At 40.8% G+C, this 22901-nt stretch overlaps 2 protein-coding genes across 2 annotated transcripts; one reads left to right on the top strand and one right to left on the bottom strand.

Moving 5' to 3' along the window:
- The first annotated feature begins 554 nt into the window (after nt 1–554).
- On the top strand, nt 555–17773 carry LOC109465783 (X-ray repair cross-complementing protein 5-like). Its single transcript, XM_019763220.1, is given in 23 exon segments — nt 555–572; nt 1208–1238; nt 1241–1320; nt 1534–1723; nt 1848–1896; nt 2290–2412; nt 2827–2985; nt 3500–3614; nt 4088–4217; nt 10452–10564; nt 10911–10973; nt 11379–11446; nt 11883–11952; nt 12277–12367; nt 12653–12713; nt 13290–13433; nt 13793–13924; nt 14300–14475; nt 14885–14997; nt 15415–15511; nt 15905–15972; nt 16445–16513; nt 16930–17773. Coding segments are annotated over 23 exon segments (2175 nt in total). The 3' UTR covers nt 16945–17773.
- Nucleotides 17774–21154: 3381 nt separating this feature from the next.
- LOC109465781 (leucine-rich repeat-containing protein 15-like) lies at nt 21155–22901 on the bottom strand. Its single transcript, XM_019763219.1, has 3 exons — nt 22613–22901; nt 21905–22396; nt 21155–21173 (listed from the first exon to the last, which is right to left on the bottom strand). Exons 1-3 carry the CDS (start codon nt 22807–22809, stop codon nt 21155–21157), a joined length of 708 nt encoding a protein of 235 aa, XP_019618778.1. The 5' UTR covers nt 22810–22901.

Genomic DNA, 22901 nt, shown 5'->3' with positions numbered 1-22901 from the left:
ACTTGAGTGAGTTGCAGACGGCTGGCAGCTCACGGGTCTGAAGTCACGTAACGTCACACGGGCCGACTCTTTACTTAACATATGGGGAAACACGCAAGACTCGCGCTTAGCGGCTAGCCGCCAAAACTATCGTCAAAAACAGCTAGAAATTCGCTTAGAAAAGCCTTGAATTACAAGAAAAACGTCCCTAAGTTCTTCCCAACATTAGAACTATAGGCAAGCTCTTAGGATATTCCTAAATTGGATAAAAAATCGATTAAATCGAACTATTTCCTTCCATCTGCAAAGTTCACGTAACGTTACACACATGTGGTAGTGGGCGGGGCTAGAGTTTTGCTTCCGGGTTCACAGGTCAGCCCGTGACCTCGGGTGACCTGTCGTTCCCAGGATGATGTCGGTACTATCCTGGGCACGAGAGCGGGGCATGCCTCAGCATGTTTACTTCCGGGTTGGGGTTGGCGCGAAGAAGGTGGACTTACTTCGACTTCCAGATATTCTCCGCCTTTTCTTCCTCCGTAAGACAACGCCAAGGTCGTTTGAAGGTGACTGGCAGAATGGCGGGCAGTCCGAAGGTAACGTGGCATCAGAAAATCGCTCAAGGTCGTAGAAATACGCGAGGAAAATTAGTTTTTTCCCTCCAAAATGCATGCTGTGCCGTGGACTTGCTATACAATGCCATCACTACTGTACTACTAGAGATAAAGCATAATCATAACATGGCCTCAGATTTAAGAAAATCTAAGTTCTGAATCATGCTTTGAATTCCAAAAATAAGGTCATGCCCCCCCCCCCATCAAGTTATCCCCCCTGCCCTCTTCAAGAAGTTTCAGAGGGGGGGGGGGTTATAGTACCCCCCAAAACCAGGTGAATGACTTAAGTCCCTAAGGGAGGGGGGGGGGAATGTCGAATCCAGAATGCCAAGTGTTTGACATGTTTGAGGTTGTATTCATGTATTTTGGATGACAACCTGACTTCAATTTTCAAATGTTGTGTGGAAAAAGGAAAGATATAGATATCATCTGCAAGGGGCACAATTCTGAAACTGAATTCTGCCTGTTGCAGATAATATCTGATGCAATGTTGACCAAACATCCTACGAAAACCATGAAAGGTTTGGGCGCAGTAAGTTCTGCCGACGTGCTCCCTTACTGTTATAGGGACTAAGTCATTCATCAGTAAACTCTTTAATACGTCTCTACCCCCCCAGGAAGCCATGGTGTTGGTGGTTGATGTGGGCCCCTCATGGCACAGGCCCCCCCAGGACAAGTCACCCCTCTGGAAAACGCCAAGGATGCCATCTCTATGCTACTGCAGAGGAAGGTAAGATTTTCTAGAGATGTAAGTTTCTGGTTCAAATTATGAAATTCTACTCTGTTTGCCCTTGACCTAACCTTGACCTGACCTTGACCTAACCTTACTTGACCTGTCTCCCAAAATGTTCTATCACTCTGACCTTGACCTCCCCTTAACCTGTCTCCTACATGTTCTATTTACTCTGTTTGACCTTGCTCTAACCTTGACCTGTCCCCCCAGATGTTCTCCAATTCGAAGGACGAGGTCGCGCTGGTGCTGCTGGGTACCGCGGAGACGGCCAATGAGCTTGCAGGAAGCGATGACGAGAGTTACGCGAACATCACGGTGGCGCGGCCGCTCGGGCAGCCAGACTTCGACCTGCTGGAGTACGTCAAGAACGACGTGGTTCCCGGCCCTGTGTCAGCTGACTGTATCCTTCTTGTTTTCTATAATTCAAGCAACTGGATATGATTTTGAAGGCAGTTTGATATACACTACAGTAACTATATTACTAGTACAATGTGTCTGTCAGTTCCAACCTTGACAGTTTCCAGTTGTTGATGCCATCGTGGTGGCATTGGACCTGGTGAGGAACCAAACCATGTGAGTGTACACAATTGCAAACTTTCACAACAAGTTTTTTTTCTGGGTTCTCAGACATTGTAAGGTGAAAATATAGCAACCAGACATCATAAAAATGTAAAAGCAGAGGGCAGGGAGGAATACATCCTTAGGACTCTGCTCATTCCATAAAACTGAGTTTATCAAGGCAGCATCTGTAATAATCAAAACCCAGATATGTAACGTTATGTACCCTTTACATGCATGTATATGGATGCCCTTTTTCGTGGCAAGGGAAATTGTGCTGTTCTGACATGTCTGTTTGTTTATTTGTTTATTTTACTGGGAAAAAGTTTAAAATGAAGCAAATCATCCTGTTTTTGAACCTTGCTGAAGAGTTAACAGACTAACTTGTTTGTTTGTTTGTTTGTTTAGGGGGAAGAAGTTTGAGACCAAGCGAATCGTGCTGTTCTCTAATCTCGCCGGGGAGTTCACAGACGATCAGCTGGAGGGAGTTATCAACGGCATGAAGGCTCTGGAGTGTGAATTCAACCTCATGTGAGAAAAACACTCATCTGTTTATTCATTCATTCATTCATTCATTCATTCATTCATTCATTCATTCATTCATTCATTCAATCACTGATCCATTCAGCCACTCATTCAGTCATTCATGCATTTATTCACCCATCTGTTTGCTTATCCATTTATTCATTTAGTCTTGCATTACTCATCCACTCATTCATTCAGTCACTAACTCATCCACTCATGATCATTCACTCACTCTCATTCATCTACTCTTCCATTCCCTCATTTCCCCACTCATTTCCTCATTCATTCTCTCATTGATTAATTATTGATTGATTCATTCACTCATTCATTCACTCACTCATACATTTGCTTGCTCATTCTTTTATGTACTAACGTTACATGTAGAAACAAAAATGTTATCCACTCTTGTTTGCCTTTCAGTGGCCTGTCCCTTGATGATGATGATGATGAAGATGGCGGAGTGCCTGCCCAGAACGGGGCCGGACCGCCCAGGAAGGAGAGAACTCCGCAGCAGCGGGCCGGCGCCGCGCTCATCCGCCATGTTATCCAGGAGGTCGACGGGGTCGCGTATTCTGACAGGTCAGTTTAGGAGCATGTCGGCAGAGCTTCATCCCTTTTCTAACTCATTCTTTCTCTCCCTTGCTCATGGTGAGAATAGAATAAGCAGTACTGTCTCGTATACTCAGACAGGTCAGTTTAGGAGCTCAACAGCAGAACTTATTTGACCTGTGTGTAACCCAAAATGCATTGCTCATGGCACAAAACGTCTCCTTTAAGGTCGGGTTCACATATTTGAGGATGAGTCTGTAGTATTCAAATATTGTGTTGGAAGAGATATCGCCTGTGATGGGCAAACTTCTGATGCAATATTGATCAAACATCCAACAAAAGCTATGAAAAACGGGTTTTGTCCAGGCGCAGTGTGTTCTACCAAAGTGGTCAGTTTACACCCCATTCCTGAAAGCTGTTGAGTGACCAGAATTGTATTCGTATGACTTAATGCATTAAACGTTATCCATGATTTTCCGAAAGTACGTTTGAAAGCAACAAACAAAAACAACAGACTTGAAGATGAGTTTTTGTCCTTTCCCAGTGAGGCCCTGCAGATGCTGAGTTTCTTCCAGAAACGGAACGTCCGCGCCGCGCCGTGGAAGGTCGTTCTGGAGGTCGGAACCAATCTCAAGATTCCCGTCCGAGGCTTCATCAGGGTGAGGCGGAAGTTTTCTGACAGGAAGTGTGAAACAAAGTGCTGCTTTCAGCCTGCCCTGAGTCTTGTGCTTGCATACATTTTTCTGTGTGAAATTCCTATTGTTTGTCAGTGTTTGTAGCCAGAAAATATTCCATGACCAGTTTCTAAGCTGCCCAGCTGATCACTTTGAAGAAGAATAGAATGATCATTGTTTTTGCTCTGTTTCCTGTTCTTCAAATATCTAAGGTCAATGACCTTGATCTGGTCAGGAGTGTTGGATTTAAATTCTGTAGCAAGTGACAGAACACAGTCACAATATATGTTAGTAAGAGTAAGAATAAGCAGACCAGTACATGTAGTTTGTTAGGCTATGCCATGTGAAGTTAAACATTACGTTCTACTTTGCAAATGTTGCCGCAAGTTTCTAGGGAGTTTTTTTAAGCTTCTTAAGTCTCTAGTTTCTTGACTTGAGTAGTTTTGTCTGTGTTGCAGGTGAAGGAGTGCAAGCCTAACTCCTTTAAGAAAGTTCACGCCCGGACGCTGAGTAAAGACGACATCCACACGACTCATGAACACAGGCTGAACGATGACGAGGAAACTCCAGTGGAGTCCACCATCGACGGTAGGGACTGGTTTTTGTTTCTCATAACTGTTTAACTGCCTTAAGCCTCAGGCATACAGGTAATGAACCAGTTTTGTACAAACAAATATAATACAATGTCATAGACACAGCATATTCATAGATATATGTAGATTGTATTTAATAGTAGGAAATATGATTTACAAGCTTCATGCAGTTGATATACATTCAATCATGTATTTGACATTTTCTACTCTGACAAGTAACACTTATTATAATACAGTAACAGTTTCCTTGTGGTGCAATCATATTACAATTATATTCTTCCTTTTCTTCATTGAAATACACACCTCCTTCTTATACAATCACAGAGTAAATATTAAAAATTATGTAATCATGCTATATGTTCATGTAATGATTTTGTCCTATATCACAACAAATACACGCAGTAGCTTCTGCAGTTTTGAAGTATCTCACACAAAAAAGCAAAATCTTAATTCTGTAATAAAAGTAATACAGTTTATGCTTATTCAAAAATCTGTTTCTGGCACCTTTGTATTTTAAAAAAATGTATCAAACTACAGATATAGATTGTATACTAGTATTAAAAAGCAGACTTGGTTAAATCATCAAATATACATGTACACATTGAAACACACACAACACAGCAGGTTACAACCAAATACAAGTAAATACACAATCATCGAGTAAAAATTACTTACAATAGGCTTATTCTAAACACTCATATTAAGCATTATACAACATAAACAAACAGGTACTATACAGTCATTGAGATATCTAATAGGAAGGCTTGAATACAAAACTTAACAGGATTTGCTGCAATTTTCTCAGGTTGAAGAGTCCACATTCCATTCTTTAGGCTTTCTTTGGAGATGATCTTCTACTGGGCACACCATGAACTTTGAATGTCTGAGGCTATATCACACATTTTGTACCCCCTTTTTCAGCATTCAGTTTCAATTTGAATATCTTTCAGTCTAGGTTACCCTCTACCTGGGTTCACATTTTCTAAATCATGAACTTTTAAGGACAGTGTCAAGGCATTATAAATTTAGACTGCTGTCTCACGACGCCCTCCTGGAGAATGCTCAACTTCTGGTCCAGGAATGGAAACAACCATAACCTTACATGTAGTACGCTCCTGATCATCTTGGGACATGGGACTAGATCTTTCTGAGGCCTCTGTATGGGCATGGGAATTGTACAGTTCATTTGAAGGGACAGACTCTCTACTAGGCAGGTGTTGTAAAGAGTTTTGCTCCCCAGCTCTTGAACGGCTGTTTGGAAGAGACCTTTGATCAAAATCTGGTGAGGAAGTACTTCGTATTTCTTCCTGATGCCTCTGTATTGGTACAAGAATTGCACAATTCGTGTGAAGGGACAGACTCTCCACAGGACATGATGTCTTGGGGAGAGTTTTGCTCCCCTAATTGCGAAGAGTTGTTTTGAAAGACCTTTTTGTTACAAGTACTGCCGGTACTTGTAGATCTTTCTGAGGCCCCTGATGTCCCTGTATTGGCACTGGAATTGTACAGTTCATGAGAAGGGACAGACTCTCCACAATGCATGCATTGTGGTGAGTTTCGCTCCCCTGATTCTGAGGGGCTATTTGGAAAGAACATTTTGTCAGAACCCAGAGAAGGGGTGCTATCTGTTTCTGACGTATCGGGACTCCCCACACCACTGTCATTTGAAGGAGAGGGCAGATCATGGCTTGAAGTCTGAAGTTGCTCTTGTACCAAAGAGGCTGCATCTGGCCTTCCAATGCCTGTTAAAATATCCCTCAGATCTTTCAGGGTTTTCCCAGTCTTGTCAAATTCTTGTAGTACCAATTCAGTTGGGTTTTCCTTTGAACTAAAATATTCGATCAACTCATCAAGGCCCAATTCACTTGCAAGACTTCTCCAATCATCACCACAATACTTTGGGGGGTCTAGCTTGATGCAAAGCTGGGTGCGAAGCTTGTGTGGGATTGTGAGGTTTCTGTGGCTTCCTAGTGAGTTCAGAAAAGTCTGGTTTGTGATATCAGCACTATGCACCATGCAGACCTGGGATGGAGTCTTACAGTTGCATGCACCCTTGTGGTCACAACTCGTGGGACCCAGTTTTTGCATTTCTGTCTGTCCTGGAGCTACTGGTAGCTCTTCAGCAATGCTGTATGTTGGGGAGTCTGAATTACCGTCCTGAAAAGCACAAATGCTGAGGGATAGAATCGCTGTGCCTTTCTTATGTTCTGGTTCTGCTTGGAGTTTGAACAGCACATTACTGTCCCTTTTCCGCCTAACTGACTCATAGCTGATGACAAGCTCTGAGCTATTTAGAAACTTCCAACCTGGTGTTTCTCGGTGTGCTCTTAGGTGCAAGTCTTTCTTGTTCTTTAGGAAAGTCATTGAGACCCCCCTGTCTGTCTGCTTGAACCCAAATTCCTGCTCTTCCTTCTTGATGCGATCAACAACGTCTTTTGTATCACTGATGCAATAAACCCTGAGCCTGTACAAGTGGTCAGATACACTTGAAAAGGCAAGTAAGCGTACTTGCTTGGGGCCCTTAGATTTCAGAGAAAACCCAGTAAAATGGCTTGTGTACACAAGGCACTCACTGTCCCTGACAAAGTACTCTATACCTGGGGTATCACTGCTAACTTCCACCCAATCTGGAGCCTGTTGGCTACTTGTTTCAGTGACCAGTAAAGTGAAATCATCTCTGTCAGACATGCCACAGTGTGGAAATGTCAGCAGCACAGGTTTGTGGAAGGTCCAGCCATGAGGACCGCAAAACACAAAAGGACTGACCAAAGTCTCATCTTCACGTAACTCGGGCAGCACAACTGGGTTATGCAGTATCTCCAGGGTAATGTTAATCTGGTTAGAGATGGAATGTGGACTGAACAGTAGAGAAGTCGCAGCGTTTGGGAGCATCAAGATCCCCCCATGTTTGCCAATAAGAGCCTCTGCAACTGAGTTACAATCAGATGTAGCAACGGAGCTCTTACCGGTACTACACACAGAATCACTGCCCTCAACACAACTTTCCTCTCCCCACATTTGGGACACAGTGTTGCTTAATGCTGATGCAGGTGTACAGTGTTCTGGACTATCTGCTGAACGTGCTGAAGGACTAGTAGGTAGATGAGGCATTTCGTGAGACTGGTATATATTACATGTACCAGTCTCCTCATGGCTGTAAATTACCTCATCAAGTGTAGTGCAAGACCGTTGTGGATTGATGGGAGTTTGCTTCGGTGGAGATGTCGTCATTCCATTCTGATTTGATGGTAATTGTGGCCTGCAGAAAAAAGATAATGTATTGCTTGAATTGATATCAATTCAATGACATTGAGGTCATACACACTGCACATTCTCAATTTTTTTACTTAGAAACATTATATTTAGGCATTTAGGACCTAAATTACATCATCGATAATTTATATAAAATCACTTGTTGTGGCCTAATAGAAGTGAACTACAAATGTATGTGTACAAATAAATGTACCAATTACCAACATTTTGATAGTTTTGATCAACATTCTAATTATCTTTTAAATTAATACTTGTGAATCTATTGAGTGTTCTCACCTCTTCCGAAATTTCCAAATTATAAAAACCACGGTTATCAAAAGGCTTAGAATTACTCCCACAGTCACCAAAATCCAGATTCCTGATGGTTCTGCTCCATCTGTAAAAATATAATCAAATGGTCCTATAAGTAACTATTAAAATCTGTAGTGTATGGCACTTCAAGAAAGATCACAAAATGTTCAGAAATTGTTAGTAATAATCATTTTGTAATCAGTTTAATACCTAAAGGACACAGAAGAACTTTTGAACAGGTGAAATTTTTGGAGTCAGTATTGCAATGCTTACACTAGCTCATTCCTATATACCATCTCATCTTACTAGATCTATCAGTCTTATTACTAGTATTTGATCATCAGGGCACCACAGTTTCCTCCGCCCTTCTTGGTTTTGAAGGTAGACTCTGGTACATTGTATTAATCAAGACTATTCATCCAATTTGATGCATTAATTATCAGATTCATTTTAATATTCTCTAAGACTGATTTGATGAAAAGTCATTTATTTGTTGGACTGATAATGGAAAGTAATGATGACTTTTATGTTTTGGTCATATTACAAATTCTGCTTAACATGAATGTTGTACTCACCTGAATCAGCTACCGCGGGCGGGCGGGTGCAATAAGTACAAGGGTCCACTGTACTACTAGTAGGTGTTGTTGTAGATACTGGTACAGGAGAAATGAACTCCGGACATGCAGAACAGAATGGTGACAGCGGGTATCTGATGCATACACAGCATGGTTTACAGTCATGCGTAGCCTCATCCCATGCATAACACTTGGGACATTTCCAACTGTCAGTTGTTGGGGTTTTGGGGGATCCGGTGAGAGTTGGTCCAAGTTGACCGTGGACCAGCCATGGAAACAGCACCAGTAACCAGAAAACCTCCCTCATGGTGACAGGGATCCTGCAGGACATACTCTGTAGAAAATAACAAGCTTCACTGTGACAACACTCTATACATTGACAGTCGGGTACATACAACGTAGCAAGCAACTTATTTAGCATGAGAAATATCCACAGTCAAAACAAACCATGGCCAGGAGCCACAGTCATTTCCTTGCATTTGTCATTTCACTTGACAAGCAAACAGTGCCCTTTGTTTACTGTCAATATCACACACCCAATGTTCAAACACTGTTACATTGTACACATTGTATACTCTGTGGAATTTCACAACAGACAGATACGTACCAAGCAACTTATTTACCATGAGAAAGATCCAGTCAAAAGTTGTTCCCAACCAACTACAATCATGTACCCACCAAAACACCAGTCCTGGTGGAAATTCCCATGAACAACCTTAAGGGTACTCCCCTTGTCTTTTGTGAAGCGATAATTTTACACACAGCACACACCCTGAGGCCAAAATTGTCTAGACGTATTACCATTCTCCATGGGCCAGCTTAGGGGTGTTTTTTCCTGTCTTTACTCCAGTCCTACACAAAGCATAGACCTGTCCTGACTTCCTATCTTTCTACCTTAATTCTATTTACTGCTGCTACCAGACCTTTTGAGGCAAAGTGATTGAAGCCTGAGTGCACATACATGGCCCTGGGCGGGCCCTTTAGTACATACCGTAGGGGTACCATGGACCCTACACTGTACCATGTTCCTGGTTTCTGGGTTAAGATTGGTCACAGTACTGTATTCATGAAATGGCTTGGAGTAAGTTTTAGACTTAAAGTTGATCTCCTTGCGGTACCGATGCCATTAAGAGAAATATACCGGAGATCCCTAGCCTACTCTGGCTCTCTTGTATGGAATGCTCTTCCGCAGCATGTTAGAGCAGCACCTACTCTTGGAACCTTTAAAAGACTGCTAGTATCGTAACTGACTGGACGACTTTGGACACAACGAGTTATGAGTTATTTATTAGTTATTGCCATTTTGTTTATTTATTTACTTTGTGTGAGTTACCTTATGTATAAAAAATATTACTTTGTTTTCATTTGTGAGCAAGTAGTATTTATGTTATGACCCCCTGACACTCCTCCACGCTCGACCTCTATGAAAAGCGGCCGAAATAGCGGCCGATTAGAGCATGTAACACTGTTACAGATCGAGTTGAAATAAAGGCTCAAACAAACAAAAAGGAAAATCAAAGATTAGAAGGAAGAAAGGAAAGTTTCTTACCTGTTGCTGGTGTCTTCAGGAAACTGTTGGTATTTGGGGATTCCCCATGACGTAATGACCTCGTGATAATAGGTGATGTGCGCAAGAGTAAACAAAGTTCTGTGAATAGTTTCATCAGGGTGGAAAGACACTGAGTAAAGAGACTCTTTATACAACCAATTTTTTTTTCAGCTGACGTTTTGGTGACCGTCTGCCACCTTCCACTTGAATAAAAGGCTTGGTTGTGTTAAAAGAATGGAAATTTGCAAAAAAAGTATGAAGGCCCATAAGTACATGTACTAATGCCCAATTTTTCCCCAGGGTACAGGTAAAGAAACATTGAAAAAAGTACGAAGGCTCACATGTACAAATGCATATTTTCCCCCAGGCTACAGATATGGAAATTTGCAAAACAAAGGACCAAGGCCCATAAGTACATGTACAGGTAAAGAAACATTGAAAAAAAAGTACGAAGGCCTACAAGTACATATACTAATGGCCACTTTTTCCCCCAATGGCAGGGTACTGATAAAGAAGTACAAATGCCCATTTTTCCCCGCAGGCTACAGATATGGGAACACCATTGTGCCCTTCAGCACTGATGATGAGAACCAGATGAAGTTCAAGACCGACGCCAAATGTTTCGACGTCCTCGGATTCACCAAGGCTGAAAATGTAGGTTTGTTTCTTTGTCCTTGTATCTGTATATCTACTGCTCACCACAATGTGTGTGTGTGTGTGTGTGTGCATGTTTCAGTATGTGTGTTCATGTACCATATATTGATACATTAAAAGTACATTAAATAATTAGTCAGTGTCAATATATGTCACTATGTGTCTCAGTGTGTTTGTGTGTGTGTTTTATGTCTATGGGAACTAATTAATTATGCCTCGGTGTGTGTGTGTGTGTGTATTTGCTTGAATGTGTATGTCAGTGCATGCATGAATGAATGTACAATGTAGCTCATTTGGATTTACCTTTAAGTTTTTCTTTAAATTTTTGTTACTTGCCTTTCCTCAGGTGAAGAGACAATACTACATGGGGGACTCTGTGCGCTGTTTCGTAGCTGAGGAGGGGGATGAGGTAAGGTACACGTTGAGACTTCCTTTGCACGAAACAAAATTTTGGTGTGACAATCATTATTGTATTGTGTGAATTGCTCGTAAAAACATGAAACCAACCTTTTGTGTGACATCATGTGTAAATTGATCTAGCATGAAACAAAATTTTTGTGTGACATGTGTAAATCGATCTAGCATGAAACAAGACAGTGCGTAATTTAAGGGTCTCATTGAGTCTGAAACTGGACTGCAAGGATCGGAACTTCTGTCCGCAATGACTGACAGACTGTACTGGAGACAAAACTTCACTACGTAGCTGCACCTCAACAGATGAAGATTGAAGAAGAAGAAACAAATGCTGTAACCCCATACAGATCTCGAGGCTTTGAGTGTTTCTGATTCTGAACTATTTTGTCTGTTCTTGCAGCCAGCAGCTGTTGCCTTGTCAGCGTTCATCCATGCGCTGTACGAAACCAACATGGTCGCCATTGTCAGGTTTGAGTTTGAGTTTTATTTAGATCCACAATTAGCCTCATAAGAGGCTATTCTTCTTGTGGTCTACACACTCATATAATTATCAATATACATAATTATAACAATTGACAAAAAACGTGTACACAAAGACATACAAACTTAACAGTATGGAGCAAAAATAACGTAATTCCTTCAATACACTAATTACAGTCCAATACTTTCCTTGTTGTCGCCTGTGTTATTTCACAATTGAGACATTCTGTACACTCAGGTATGTGCAAAATGCAAAAGAATAATCTCAATCCAGCTCAGTAAAGAGCTTACTAATAGTTAAATTATAGTACTGTATCATAATCTTCACCCTCTACCTTATTATGGTTCAAATGAAATCAAACCATGGAAAGCAAATAAACTTTGAGGTACAAAATTATTTATTCTGGATGTCTGTGTGTTGCAGGTATGTTTACAACAAGAACAGTGCTCCGAAGGTGGCCTTCCTGTCTCCACACATCAAGCCCAACTATGAGGTATGACAATATTGATAAAATCATAAATTTATTTATCCGTGACAGCAGGAATAAAACTCCCTGAATTGCAGAAAGTTCGCAAATCATAAATTGCAATGGACGAGACAGGTGATCCCTATATATACATCCCTCCTATACATTCTAATTATTTTATACCAACCAAGCATGCAAGCCTTCTGACTTTAACTAGACTACATATGAGGGACACGACAATGCAATTTTGGTTTGAAAATTCGAATAGAATTCTTCGAGTCGATTTGTAAGAGTCCTAGTTTTTAATTTTGTTTCTTTGATGATTGTGTTTTATATTTTGTTTGTTTCCAGTGTTTGCTGTGCATCATGTTGCCATTTATGGAGGACATGCGCAAATATACCTTCTCCTCCCTCCACCCCAACAACAAGAATCAGCCCTCAGGTACTATACTACTTCTTCTTTCTAGACTTTACTTAATGTATGCCATGAGACAGTTACTCATTAGACAAGCAATTGGATATGATTTTGCAAACAATCACAGACATTTTAGGTAGCATCCACCACCTTCCGTCAGGGACACTAGAGACTACAGGAGAAATAGTTCTCTAGTGTCACTGACAAAAGCTAGTGGATGCTACCTGAAACATCTGACCAATTCCAAAATCATATCCAGTTGCTTGAGTAACAGTACTTAAGAGAGACGACTGTTTGAATTGTGTGTTTCAGATGACCAGCTCTCAGCTGTGGATGAGCTCATTGACAACATGAACTTGGTCATGCCTGAAAAGTGAGTCCAGTTTTAACCTTCCTGTACTAACGGTGTACCCATGTATGCACTAAATCTGTACTAAGTAACTTCAATTTCTTTTACATTTAAAATTCCCATCTCTCTCTCTCTCTCTCAAACCAGTTCCTATCTCTATCATTCTGTTGTTCCTCGTAATGAGGGTTAGATGTGCTTGCACTCTGATTCTAGGGCTAGCTAGCTATTTGCCTAAGTCTGTCCTCTGGTTTCAGTAACATCAATTTTAAAATCTGCCAGGCTTCATTATATTGCAGAGAACACAGTTGAACATCTGGCTGATTGTTTTTGTTTACCTTTTGACATGTTTACAAACACTTGTTTTTGTTTGCAAACACTTGTTTATGCTTACCAGCCGACATGTTTACAAACTGCTTTTTCTTACCAGTTGACATGTTTACAAACACTTGTTTTTGTTTACCTTTTGACATGTTTACAAACACTTGTTTTTGTTTACATCCTATCACGTTTACAAACACCTTTGAATGTTTACATTTTAAGTTGTTTACAAACACTTGTTTTTATTTACCTACTGTCTTGTTTATTTTTGTTTACCTACAGGGACGAGGATGGTAAACAGCAGCAGTACCTGAAGCCGAAGTTGACCTTTAACCCCCATCTGCAGCGCTTGTATCAGTGTCTGTCGGCCCGAGCGCTGACCCCAGATGACCCCGAACTGCCGCCGCCCAACCAGACTATTCTAGAGTCAGTGTCTTAATCAATATCGATCAATCAATCATCAATCAATCAATAAATAAATCAGCCAATCAATCAATAAGTTATAAGTCTATACTAGTCAATGTGACCCAAACCCAGCCCTGTGTAGTCAAAATTAAGTCTAGATTCAACGTAATGACTGTCACAAGGAACACCCTTTTTTTTAGATGTTTTCTTTGTGTTACAGAAAGATGAAATCTGTGTTTCCAGTTACCTGGAGGCCCAGCCTTACTGGTCCAGTCCCTACCCTGTGTGGATAGAATAGTAATTCTAGATCAGCATTTTAACAAGAAAACAACCATTTTAAAATTTCTTATGGTAATATTTTATGTTTTCTGTGTTCCCAGTTACCTGAAGCCCCAGCCTGCCCTACTTGTCCAGTCGCAGCCCTGTGTGGACAGGATCAGAGCTGCCTTTCCTCTCGAAGTCGTCACAAAGAAGAAGGAGGAAACCACCGCTCAGAACATCTTCGGGGCAGGGTAAGACGTTTTCTGACTTTCTAAGAGTGATCCTAGACATCGTCTTGATATTGTTGCATCTTGTCTGGCCCAAGGCCCTTCATATTTCATGCAGGTTTGAAATTTCTCTGATTTCTTGGTCTAGATTACATGTATGCTTATATTGCAGAACCAGTCCCTCCAACTCTGTCCTGCAACTTGTTTACATAATGTAATCCAACACCGCAGGGTGTCTACTACAGCACCAGTTGCCATCATGGTGACAGACATCTGGTCCAGGAGAAGAAGAAGAAGAAACAGAACAAAAACAATGTTTTTTCCCCTCAGCGAGGGAAAACACAAAGCTGGTCCATAATTTAAAAAATCTCTTATTTCTTGATTATGCCTCTATCGCAGGTCTGATGCTGAACCAGCAGCAAAGAAGCCCCGGCTTGACGTGGACGCCAGCGGGGACGGAGGTCTGACAATGGCGGGGCTGGCGCACGGGCCGGTCACCGAGGTCGGGTCGGTGCGACCTCTGCAGGACTTCAAGGCCATGATCGGCAGGAAGGATGAGGACAAGTTCACGGAAGGTGGGATGGAAATGGCATGAAATGATGTGAAAATGACGTGAAATGATGTGAAATGGCATGAAGCAATATATGTGATGGAAATGATGTGAAAATGGCATAAAATGATGTAAAAATGATGTGAAATGATGTGAAAATGGCAGGACATGATGTGAAAATGATGTGAAATGATGTTAAATGGCCAGAAATGTTGTGAACATGCCATGAAATGGTGTGAAATGATGTGAAATGGCATGAAACAATAATGCATACTTTATGGAAAGAGAGAACAAGTAAAGAACTGAAATTAATATATTGGACAAAAATACATTGAAGAGTCTTCATTTGCACTCACTCACTCACTATACTGGTTTTGAAGTAAATCATTACACGTACGAAAAGACAAAGTTTCAAAGATGTTTTCCTCCCCCAGCTTCTACACAGCTCCAAAAGCGGATAGAAGAAATCGTGATGGAGTCATTCGGTGACCAGTTCTACGGAAAAGCTATGGAGTGTCTACAAGCACTAAGGCAGGAATCAGCTAAGGTATGGGGTAGAGCATAGTCTCTACCAGACTAACTACGCTGGCTATATATGGGAGAATATTTGCTAAGGCAATTAAGCCGCCTTGGGGTTTGACTGGACACGCAGGAAGGGAAAGAAACTACCTCCCCGCGGCCGGACTCCCTTGGCCAATTTTACTCTCTTTTTGCCAAATTGTACGATCCGTATTCTGGTAGAAAGGCCTGATGGAGGTTATATGTAGAGCATGTTGGCAGAACATACTGCACCTGATTTTTCATGGTTTTTGGTTGAGTATTTGGTCATCGGAATTTTGCCTGTTGCAGGCAATATCTTTTGCGACATAACATTTGGAAACTACAGATGGAATGTTAACCCTATGGGCATTATTTAGCATAAAACACAACAGAATTTTGAGACCTCACTGGTGATTTTTTCCAGCTGGGAGAGCCGGAGCAGTTTAACAACTTCTTAAGAAGCTTTAAAGACACGCTGTTCAACAAGGGAAGAAAAGACTTCTGGGATAGCATGGTCAAAGGTAAGACATGAACCAAGACGTCACTGTTCAGACTTTAAGTTGTGTCTTGACTTATTCTTTCTTGTCTTCACCCAATATAGGCTTTAGTTTGGCAATCTTTAGACTATCCTATGGGTCTTTTTTTAACTTTTCCACATACTTTTAGACCTTTACCGCTGATGAAAGTTTGGAAGTGACAATACAGCACAGTAATTTTTTAATTATAATGTCTTCTAGTTAATGTTTGGAACATCTAAATTTTGTTGTTGATTTTGGTATCAAAATTTTTACCTTTATTTATGTCACTTAGCTCCTTTAGACTGTGTTGTACACACATGTACATGCTGAACTTTGCCTTCCAAAGTCTGTGCGATTTCGATTTAGTAAAGGCAAAATCTTCCTTCTTTGCTGCAGAGAAGTTGACGCTGATTTCTTCAGAAGAATCGTCAGAAACTTCCGTGTCAAAAGAGGAGGCAGGAAAGGTGGGCAGAGTGTTTCTTTCTTCATCTTTCATCTGTTTGTATGGTACAGAAATCCTCCTTGTACAGTTTATTTATTTATGAAGATTTACCACATTTGTGGAAGGATTGACATAACACGTGACTATTACCTCTTCAAGATGTCAAACCTGAGACCAGACTGTAATGTTTGAACCACTCACACCAGGAAGGTTCCCTACTCTTTTCGATAAGTGTGGTGAGATCGTTAACGTGCATGGGGTGTGGCTCTCCAAACACGAGGCTGAAGCTATACTCATTTACAGTGAAGTGAGGAAAGTCGTGTAAAGTGCCTTTCCCAAGGGCACAAGATCGGTGACATCGGGCAGGATTTGAAACCGGGGACTCTTGAGCCTGAGCCACACACGCTACCGCTACACCACACAACTCAGACACAAGTGCCCATTGTTTTTCTATCACTCTTTTGCTAAGAATAAGACTCCTTGTTGTGTTCCAGTTCCTTGAGACTTCTGAGAAGCTCTCTGAGGAACCAGAAGAGATGGAAGAAGCAGAGGCTGAGGATCTGGTACGTCTTAAAGAAACCTACTTTGTCACCAACTGTTTTTTTTCTTCTTAGGGTACATGTAGTTTTCTTGTGAAGAATGATTTTAAAGGTATCCAGTGTAATTTCAGGGGGGCAAAACTGAAAATATTCAGAATAAGGCAATCTTTGTGATATTGACACATACTGCCCCACATTAGCACACTTGAGTCAGCATTTCAGACTTTAAAACTGCAGAAATAAGCCCCAAGATGAGTCCTTTATTTTCTGGGTGGTACCGTAAGAATCAACCCAGGGAATATTTGCTCCATGTGGGTCAATATACATTGCGACAGTGTGCCTTTAAAAAATTGGGTTTCTAAGCCTTAAAAACTGCATTGGATGCCTTTAATCAAAACCGGTGTGGTTGACAATATTAATATTTTATTTTCTTTCCCCAGTTGGCCATGATGTGAGATTTTGCCAGTTCGTATCCTCAACACAAACAGCCTGGCTGACAAAACTGGAACATTCCTTGATAGTTTACAGAGAAATATTCTCAAACCACTGTCACTGTGGTAAGGCCCTTTTTCCACCAGGGTGATAGTTGAGAGACCAAAATATTGGATTAGATTTTGTCTAACCATTCATGTCTTGATTGTCATGCACATTTGCAAAGTAACGTTATAATTTAAAAGACAACAAAACAGTCCAGAAATAAATGTAAAAAAAATTCTTTCACAGTTTTTATGTATCTGTATTCTGTATAGCCGGTATAACCACCCTTCGGCGTAACACACCAGCTTCTGTATCTGCATAGCCGGTATAACCGCCCTTCGGCATAACACACCAGATAGTGGTATGTTTCCAAAACCATGCATCTCAATCTGTGACAACAGCGACAGAACTTAAAGTATTTTGGACAAGAGACTGACAGTGCATAATATTATGATATATGCTGATTTACAGAGTCTAACATCTGTTTTTGTACCAAGGCCGGACTTTCAAGCCACATAAGAAGTCACCAGAGGTGCGAACAATAGACTGAACTGCCAAAGAGATGTTTTTGTGCTTTATTTGTGTAGCTTATTTTGCAAGCTGCTTTCACATTGACCATACAAGTAATTGTGTCGTCACACCAGCAGTTTTTTTTTTTCAAAAAGGGAAAGAGGTACTTCTAAACAATAAACTTATAAATAACAGGTTGATGTTGTCACTGTGAACTTAAAATTGTGTAAAACATAGCTACTGTAACAAACCCAATGTACACAATGTAAGCATAGATCTCCCCATAGAACTGCAATAAACACGTACTAAGTATAACAATATGATTATCACCTTCACCTGATGGTTATTTTTGCAGCAATTTTGTGTGTGTGTGTGTGTGTGTCTTTGTGTGTGTGTGTGTGTGCCTTTATGTGTGTATGTACAAATGTATGTGTGGGTGGGTGTGTGTATGTGTGTGTTTGTGTATGATTGTGTGTATGTGTGTGTGTGTTTGTGTCGTTCTGTGTGTGTGTGTTTTTGTCTTTCTGTGTGTGTGTATGTATGTGTGTGCCTTTATGTGTGTCTTTGTGTTTGGGTGTGTATGTGAGTGTGTGTGTGTTTAAAATGTATCGGATTACCCTTGTCAATCATTGTATATTTGAAAGTTAAGTTTCAGCATGGCAAATATATAATGCACAGTCACTGTGGTATTTATTGGAGAGAATACAATATGTTGGTTTGTAGTGATTATCCGATTGTTGACTATTTTAAAGGAAACTGACAACAATAATGTTACTACAGACCACACACAAGTTAGATACATCAAATTTATTTCAATAGTATCTTTATTGGACAGGTGTGAATCAATATAATTAATAATGTACTCTGAAGCAAATACAACATATTTCAGTCATACCCCTCTCCATGAAATGGACTGTTCAAACTCAAACCAGTGCAAAATTAGAACAAGATTATTTCTGTCCAAGGCGAGTTATTTTCCAAGTCATCCTAATACAACTATTACACCATCAATAATAAAGATTTACAAATTCTGAAATAGTTATTACACGATTTTTAAGATACTACAACATTAAAATGAAAACTACAACTCTTTTTAAAACAGACTCAGCATTAATGCCTTAATGAAACTTTACATCTTTATACTTTCTGCAGTACATTGCTCTGCTACTAGAGTTCCAGACTGATTATACATTGTATATTTTACACAGAATGACAAAACATAGTCATTAAAGTAGAAACAACTATTAAAGCTGATATTCGAAAATACAGCCATGACGTCATCCTAAATAAAAGTTACAGATTCTGACATAGTTTCAATACTTCAAGTGTTACAACAGCTGTTACAATACTTCAAATTTAAAAGGAAAAAGTACAGCTAAATTTAATGATAATACCACTGGTGCAAAATCTCATTCATTTTGAAAACGCGGATTGATGCATTTAAAATGAAACTTGTATACTTTCTGCGGTACATTGCTCTGCTACCAGAGTTCCAGACTAAGATAGTCCATGATTATGCATTGTTTACTTTACACAGTATACCAAAACAATCTTTCCCTATTTTTGATAGAGCAATTATTAAAGTTGTAACAGCTATTAAAGTGAAAATTTGCAAGATACTACTAAAACATCATTATTAAAAGGTAAAGATTCTGAAATAGTTATAACCACAATTGTTACAATACTTCAAATTTAAAAGGAAAAAGTACAGCTAATACCACTGGTGCAAAATCTCATTCATTTAAAAAAAAACTCTGATGTCTTCAAAATTAAAGGTTACAACTTATGTACTTTCTGCAGTACATTGCTCCCCTACCAGAGTTCCAGTCTTCAGGCAACACACTTCTTTTGAAGCTTCGTCAATGACTATTATAATTTGTATATTCGATAGTTTCTGCAGTCGTGCATGGCATTACATGACTTGCTCTGCTACTAGATTTCCAAACTTAGCTTGTCCATACTTACACAGAGACTATATAGAGTTTGAATTGTTGCACTTAACACATGTTCTTGAGGTCAAGACTTATATTACAACGTAAAAAAGCCACGTGTACTTCTCACAATGAAATACACGAGCTACATGTACTTTTAAAGCTTTACACACAATGTAGCTTTTAGTTAGTCTTAAGAAAAATCAAAATTACAAGGTCACAAGTGATTCCCCAAGAATCTTATACATATCATCTGGAACACCACCACAACAAGTTTGAACTGTATGTCTACACAATCAACCAACTAACCAACTGACAGCTAAAGTAATAAGGTACATAGTTTTGGCTCTAGGTGCCAATCGGAGACGTTTTTATTTTTTCTTTGTTTCTTTCTACAGGGTTTCTACATTTGGATGAGGAGAAGTTACCTTCAGTGTTGGTCTGAGACTGACCCTGTCCTGTCTGATCCTGACCACTGGCCATTACAGTAGCTGTGGTGTTTGTGTTGGATTCAGTGTTGGCCTGAGACTGACCCTGTCCTGTCTGATCCTGACCACTGGTCATTACAGTAGCTGTTTTGTACACAGAATTTAGCTGCGAGGCAGTCGGCCCTGTGCCATAAGACAGATTTCTAGCATCGAGGGATTCAGTGATGGCCTGATATTGACCCTGCCCTGTCTGATCATCACCACTGGCCATTACAGTAGCTGTGGTGTACAGAGTATTTAGTTGCGAGGCAGTCGGCTCTGTGCTATATATAGACAGATTTCTAGTGTCTAGGGACTGGACCTGCCCTGTCTGATCATCACCACTGGCCATTACAGTATATGTGGTGTTGGATTTTAGTAGGGACTGATACCCACGTTTCCCTGACTGATTATCACCGCTGGCCATTACAGTAGCTGTGGTGTTTGTGTTGGATTCAGTGTTGGTCTGAGACTGACCCTGTCCTGTCTGATCACCACTGGCCATTACAGTAGCTGTGGTGTTTGTGTTGGATTCAGTGATGGTCTGAGACTGACCCTGCCCTGTCTTAACACGGGGTTTATCAATGTCTTCGTACTGGTGATCGTCACCACTGGCCATTACAGAAACTGCTGCGTTACATCTACCTGCATACATAGGATTTGGCTTTAAAGCAGCTAGCACTTGGTCATGGGATAGATTTCCAACGTTCAGAGATGGAATGTTATCCTGGCCCTGCCCATTCTGAACACCTAGTTTATCAGTATCCTCATGATCATCGTTACTGACCGATACAGTAACTGCTGTGTTTGTGTTGCCACCAACAACATTGGGATTTAACCCTAAAGGGTGACGCCTGCTCTTTATCTTGTACCACACTGTAAAAAGGATGGCGCCAATCAGGACAATTCCAGTAACTGGACCACAGACTGAACCTATGAGAACAGGTAGGGGGACACTGGGAACAGATTCTGGTTTGTCTGGAGTGATTGCAAGGGGCGAAGTTAGTGTTGCTCTTGTTTTGCCTGCGGGATCTGATATTGGGGCAGCATTGACCTTAAAGTACCAGTGATAGTGAGAGTTGTGTGAGATTAAGTGGATATCAGCTATCCGTGTTGATGCGGTCGGCTGGGGGGAACTGGGAGCAGATTCTGGCTTGTCTGAAGTGATTTCATAGGGCGAAGTTAGCGTTGCTCTTTTTTTGCTTGTGTTTTCTGCGGGGTTTGCTGTTGAGACAGCGGTGGCTTTAAAGACTGATGGGCTAGTATTGCTTTCCGTGATACTAACTGAAGGTGTTGACACTGCAACAGAACAGCTATCAACAGTTAGTGGTGATATGGTTGGCTCTTTACATATCAATTCTTTTGGATCGACATTTGCAAGCTTCTGTCCCCGAACTTTGCCGGGTTGGGCGCACGTTATGCTGTTTTTTAATTGGGGAATCAGCCTGATGGGAATCATCCTACAGTCACACTGCCAGGGGTTCCCGTCAAGATGAAGGTATATTCTGATATGAGATTGTAACAAGCAGAAAACTGACAGGGGAATGGCCGTCATCTTGTTGTTCTGAAGTTTCAAATTAAATGAAACAAAATTAAATGAAACAAAAAGTGACACATTTTTAAATGCACCAGAAGGGATGGTAGTTATCTGGTTGTTGTCTAGGGACAACCTATATAGCTTGGGCAGATTTGCAAATGCACCAGTATGGATGGTAGTGATCTGGTTGTTGTTCAGCAACAACCATACTAGCTTGGGAAGATTTGCAAATGCACTAGAATGGATGGTAGTTATCTGGTTGTTGTACAGCTCCAAGATTTTTAGCTGGGGCAGATTTGAAAATATGCCAGAATGGACGGTAGTTATCTGGTTGTATTTTAGTTCCAACCTATGTAGCTTGGGCAGATTTGCAAAAAAACCAGAAGGGATGGTAGTTATCTGGTTTTTGTCCAGGGCCAACGTTTGTAGCTGGGGCAGTTTTGCAAATGTACCAAAAGGGAGGATAGCGATCTGGTTGACACTCAGGCCCAACCTTTGTAGCTGTGTCAGATTTGCAAATGCACCAGAATGGATTGTAGTTATCTGGTTCGATCTGAGAGACAACTTTTGTAGCTGGGGCAGATTTACAAATGCACCAGAATGGATGGTAGTTATCTGGTTTCCTTGAAGGAATAAATGTTGTAGCTCTGGCAGATTAGCAAATGTACCAGGAGGGATGGTAGTTATCTGGTTGTCTTCCAGGGGCAACCCTTGTAGCTTGGGCAGATTGGTGAATGCACCAGAATGGATGGTAGTTATCTGGTTGTAGGACAGGGACAACTTTTGTAGCTGGGGAAGATTAGTAAATGCACCAGGATGGATGGTAGTTATCTTGTTTCTTTGAAGGAATAAATATTGTAGCTCTGGCAGATTAGCAAATGTACCAGGAGGGATGGTAGTTATCTGGTTGCCTTCCAGGGGCAACTCTTGTAGCTTGGGAAGATTGGTGAATGCACCAGAATGGATTTTAGTTATCTGGTTCAATCTGAGAGACAACCTTTTTAGCTGGGGCAGATTAGTAAATGCACCAGAATGGATGGTAGTTATCTGGTTTCTTCGGAGGAATAAATATTGTAGCTCTGGCAGATTAGCAAATGTACCAAGAGGGATGGTAGTTATCTGGTTGTTATTCAGGCACAACTCAGACAAATGCTTATACCGTAATAGCTCAGACTTCTTTACACAACTAATGCTGTTATACCTTAAATCTAACAAAGAAAGGGATGTTGGTAGTTTCTGAGGGATGCTGGTGAGGCCCTTTCTGCAGTGCTGTGATGATGGTTTACAGTCGCAATCAGCAATTGTTTCACAATTACAGTTACCTAATGAATCCGGCGTGTTGGGCTCCTTCAGGATGATGAGAAGGAAAATCAGCACGTGTCGCAGCTTTCTGCCCATGGTGTCCTGCCACCTAAACAGAACGGCAAGCTCCTCAGTAAGGCCACTCCAACTTTATGTTGGACCTCAAATTTTAAAGTAAAAATGATAAC

The sequence above is a fragment of the Branchiostoma belcheri genome, unplaced genomic scaffold, assembly GCF_001625305.1.
Source record: "Branchiostoma belcheri isolate BF01 breed outbred unplaced genomic scaffold, Haploidv18h27 scaffold158, whole genome shotgun sequence".
Lineage (NCBI taxonomy): Eukaryota > Metazoa > Chordata > Leptocardii > Amphioxiformes > Branchiostomatidae > Branchiostoma > Branchiostoma belcheri.
The sequence above is the reverse complement of the archived record's forward strand: the minus strand, read 5'-3'. Positions and strand labels throughout refer to the sequence as shown.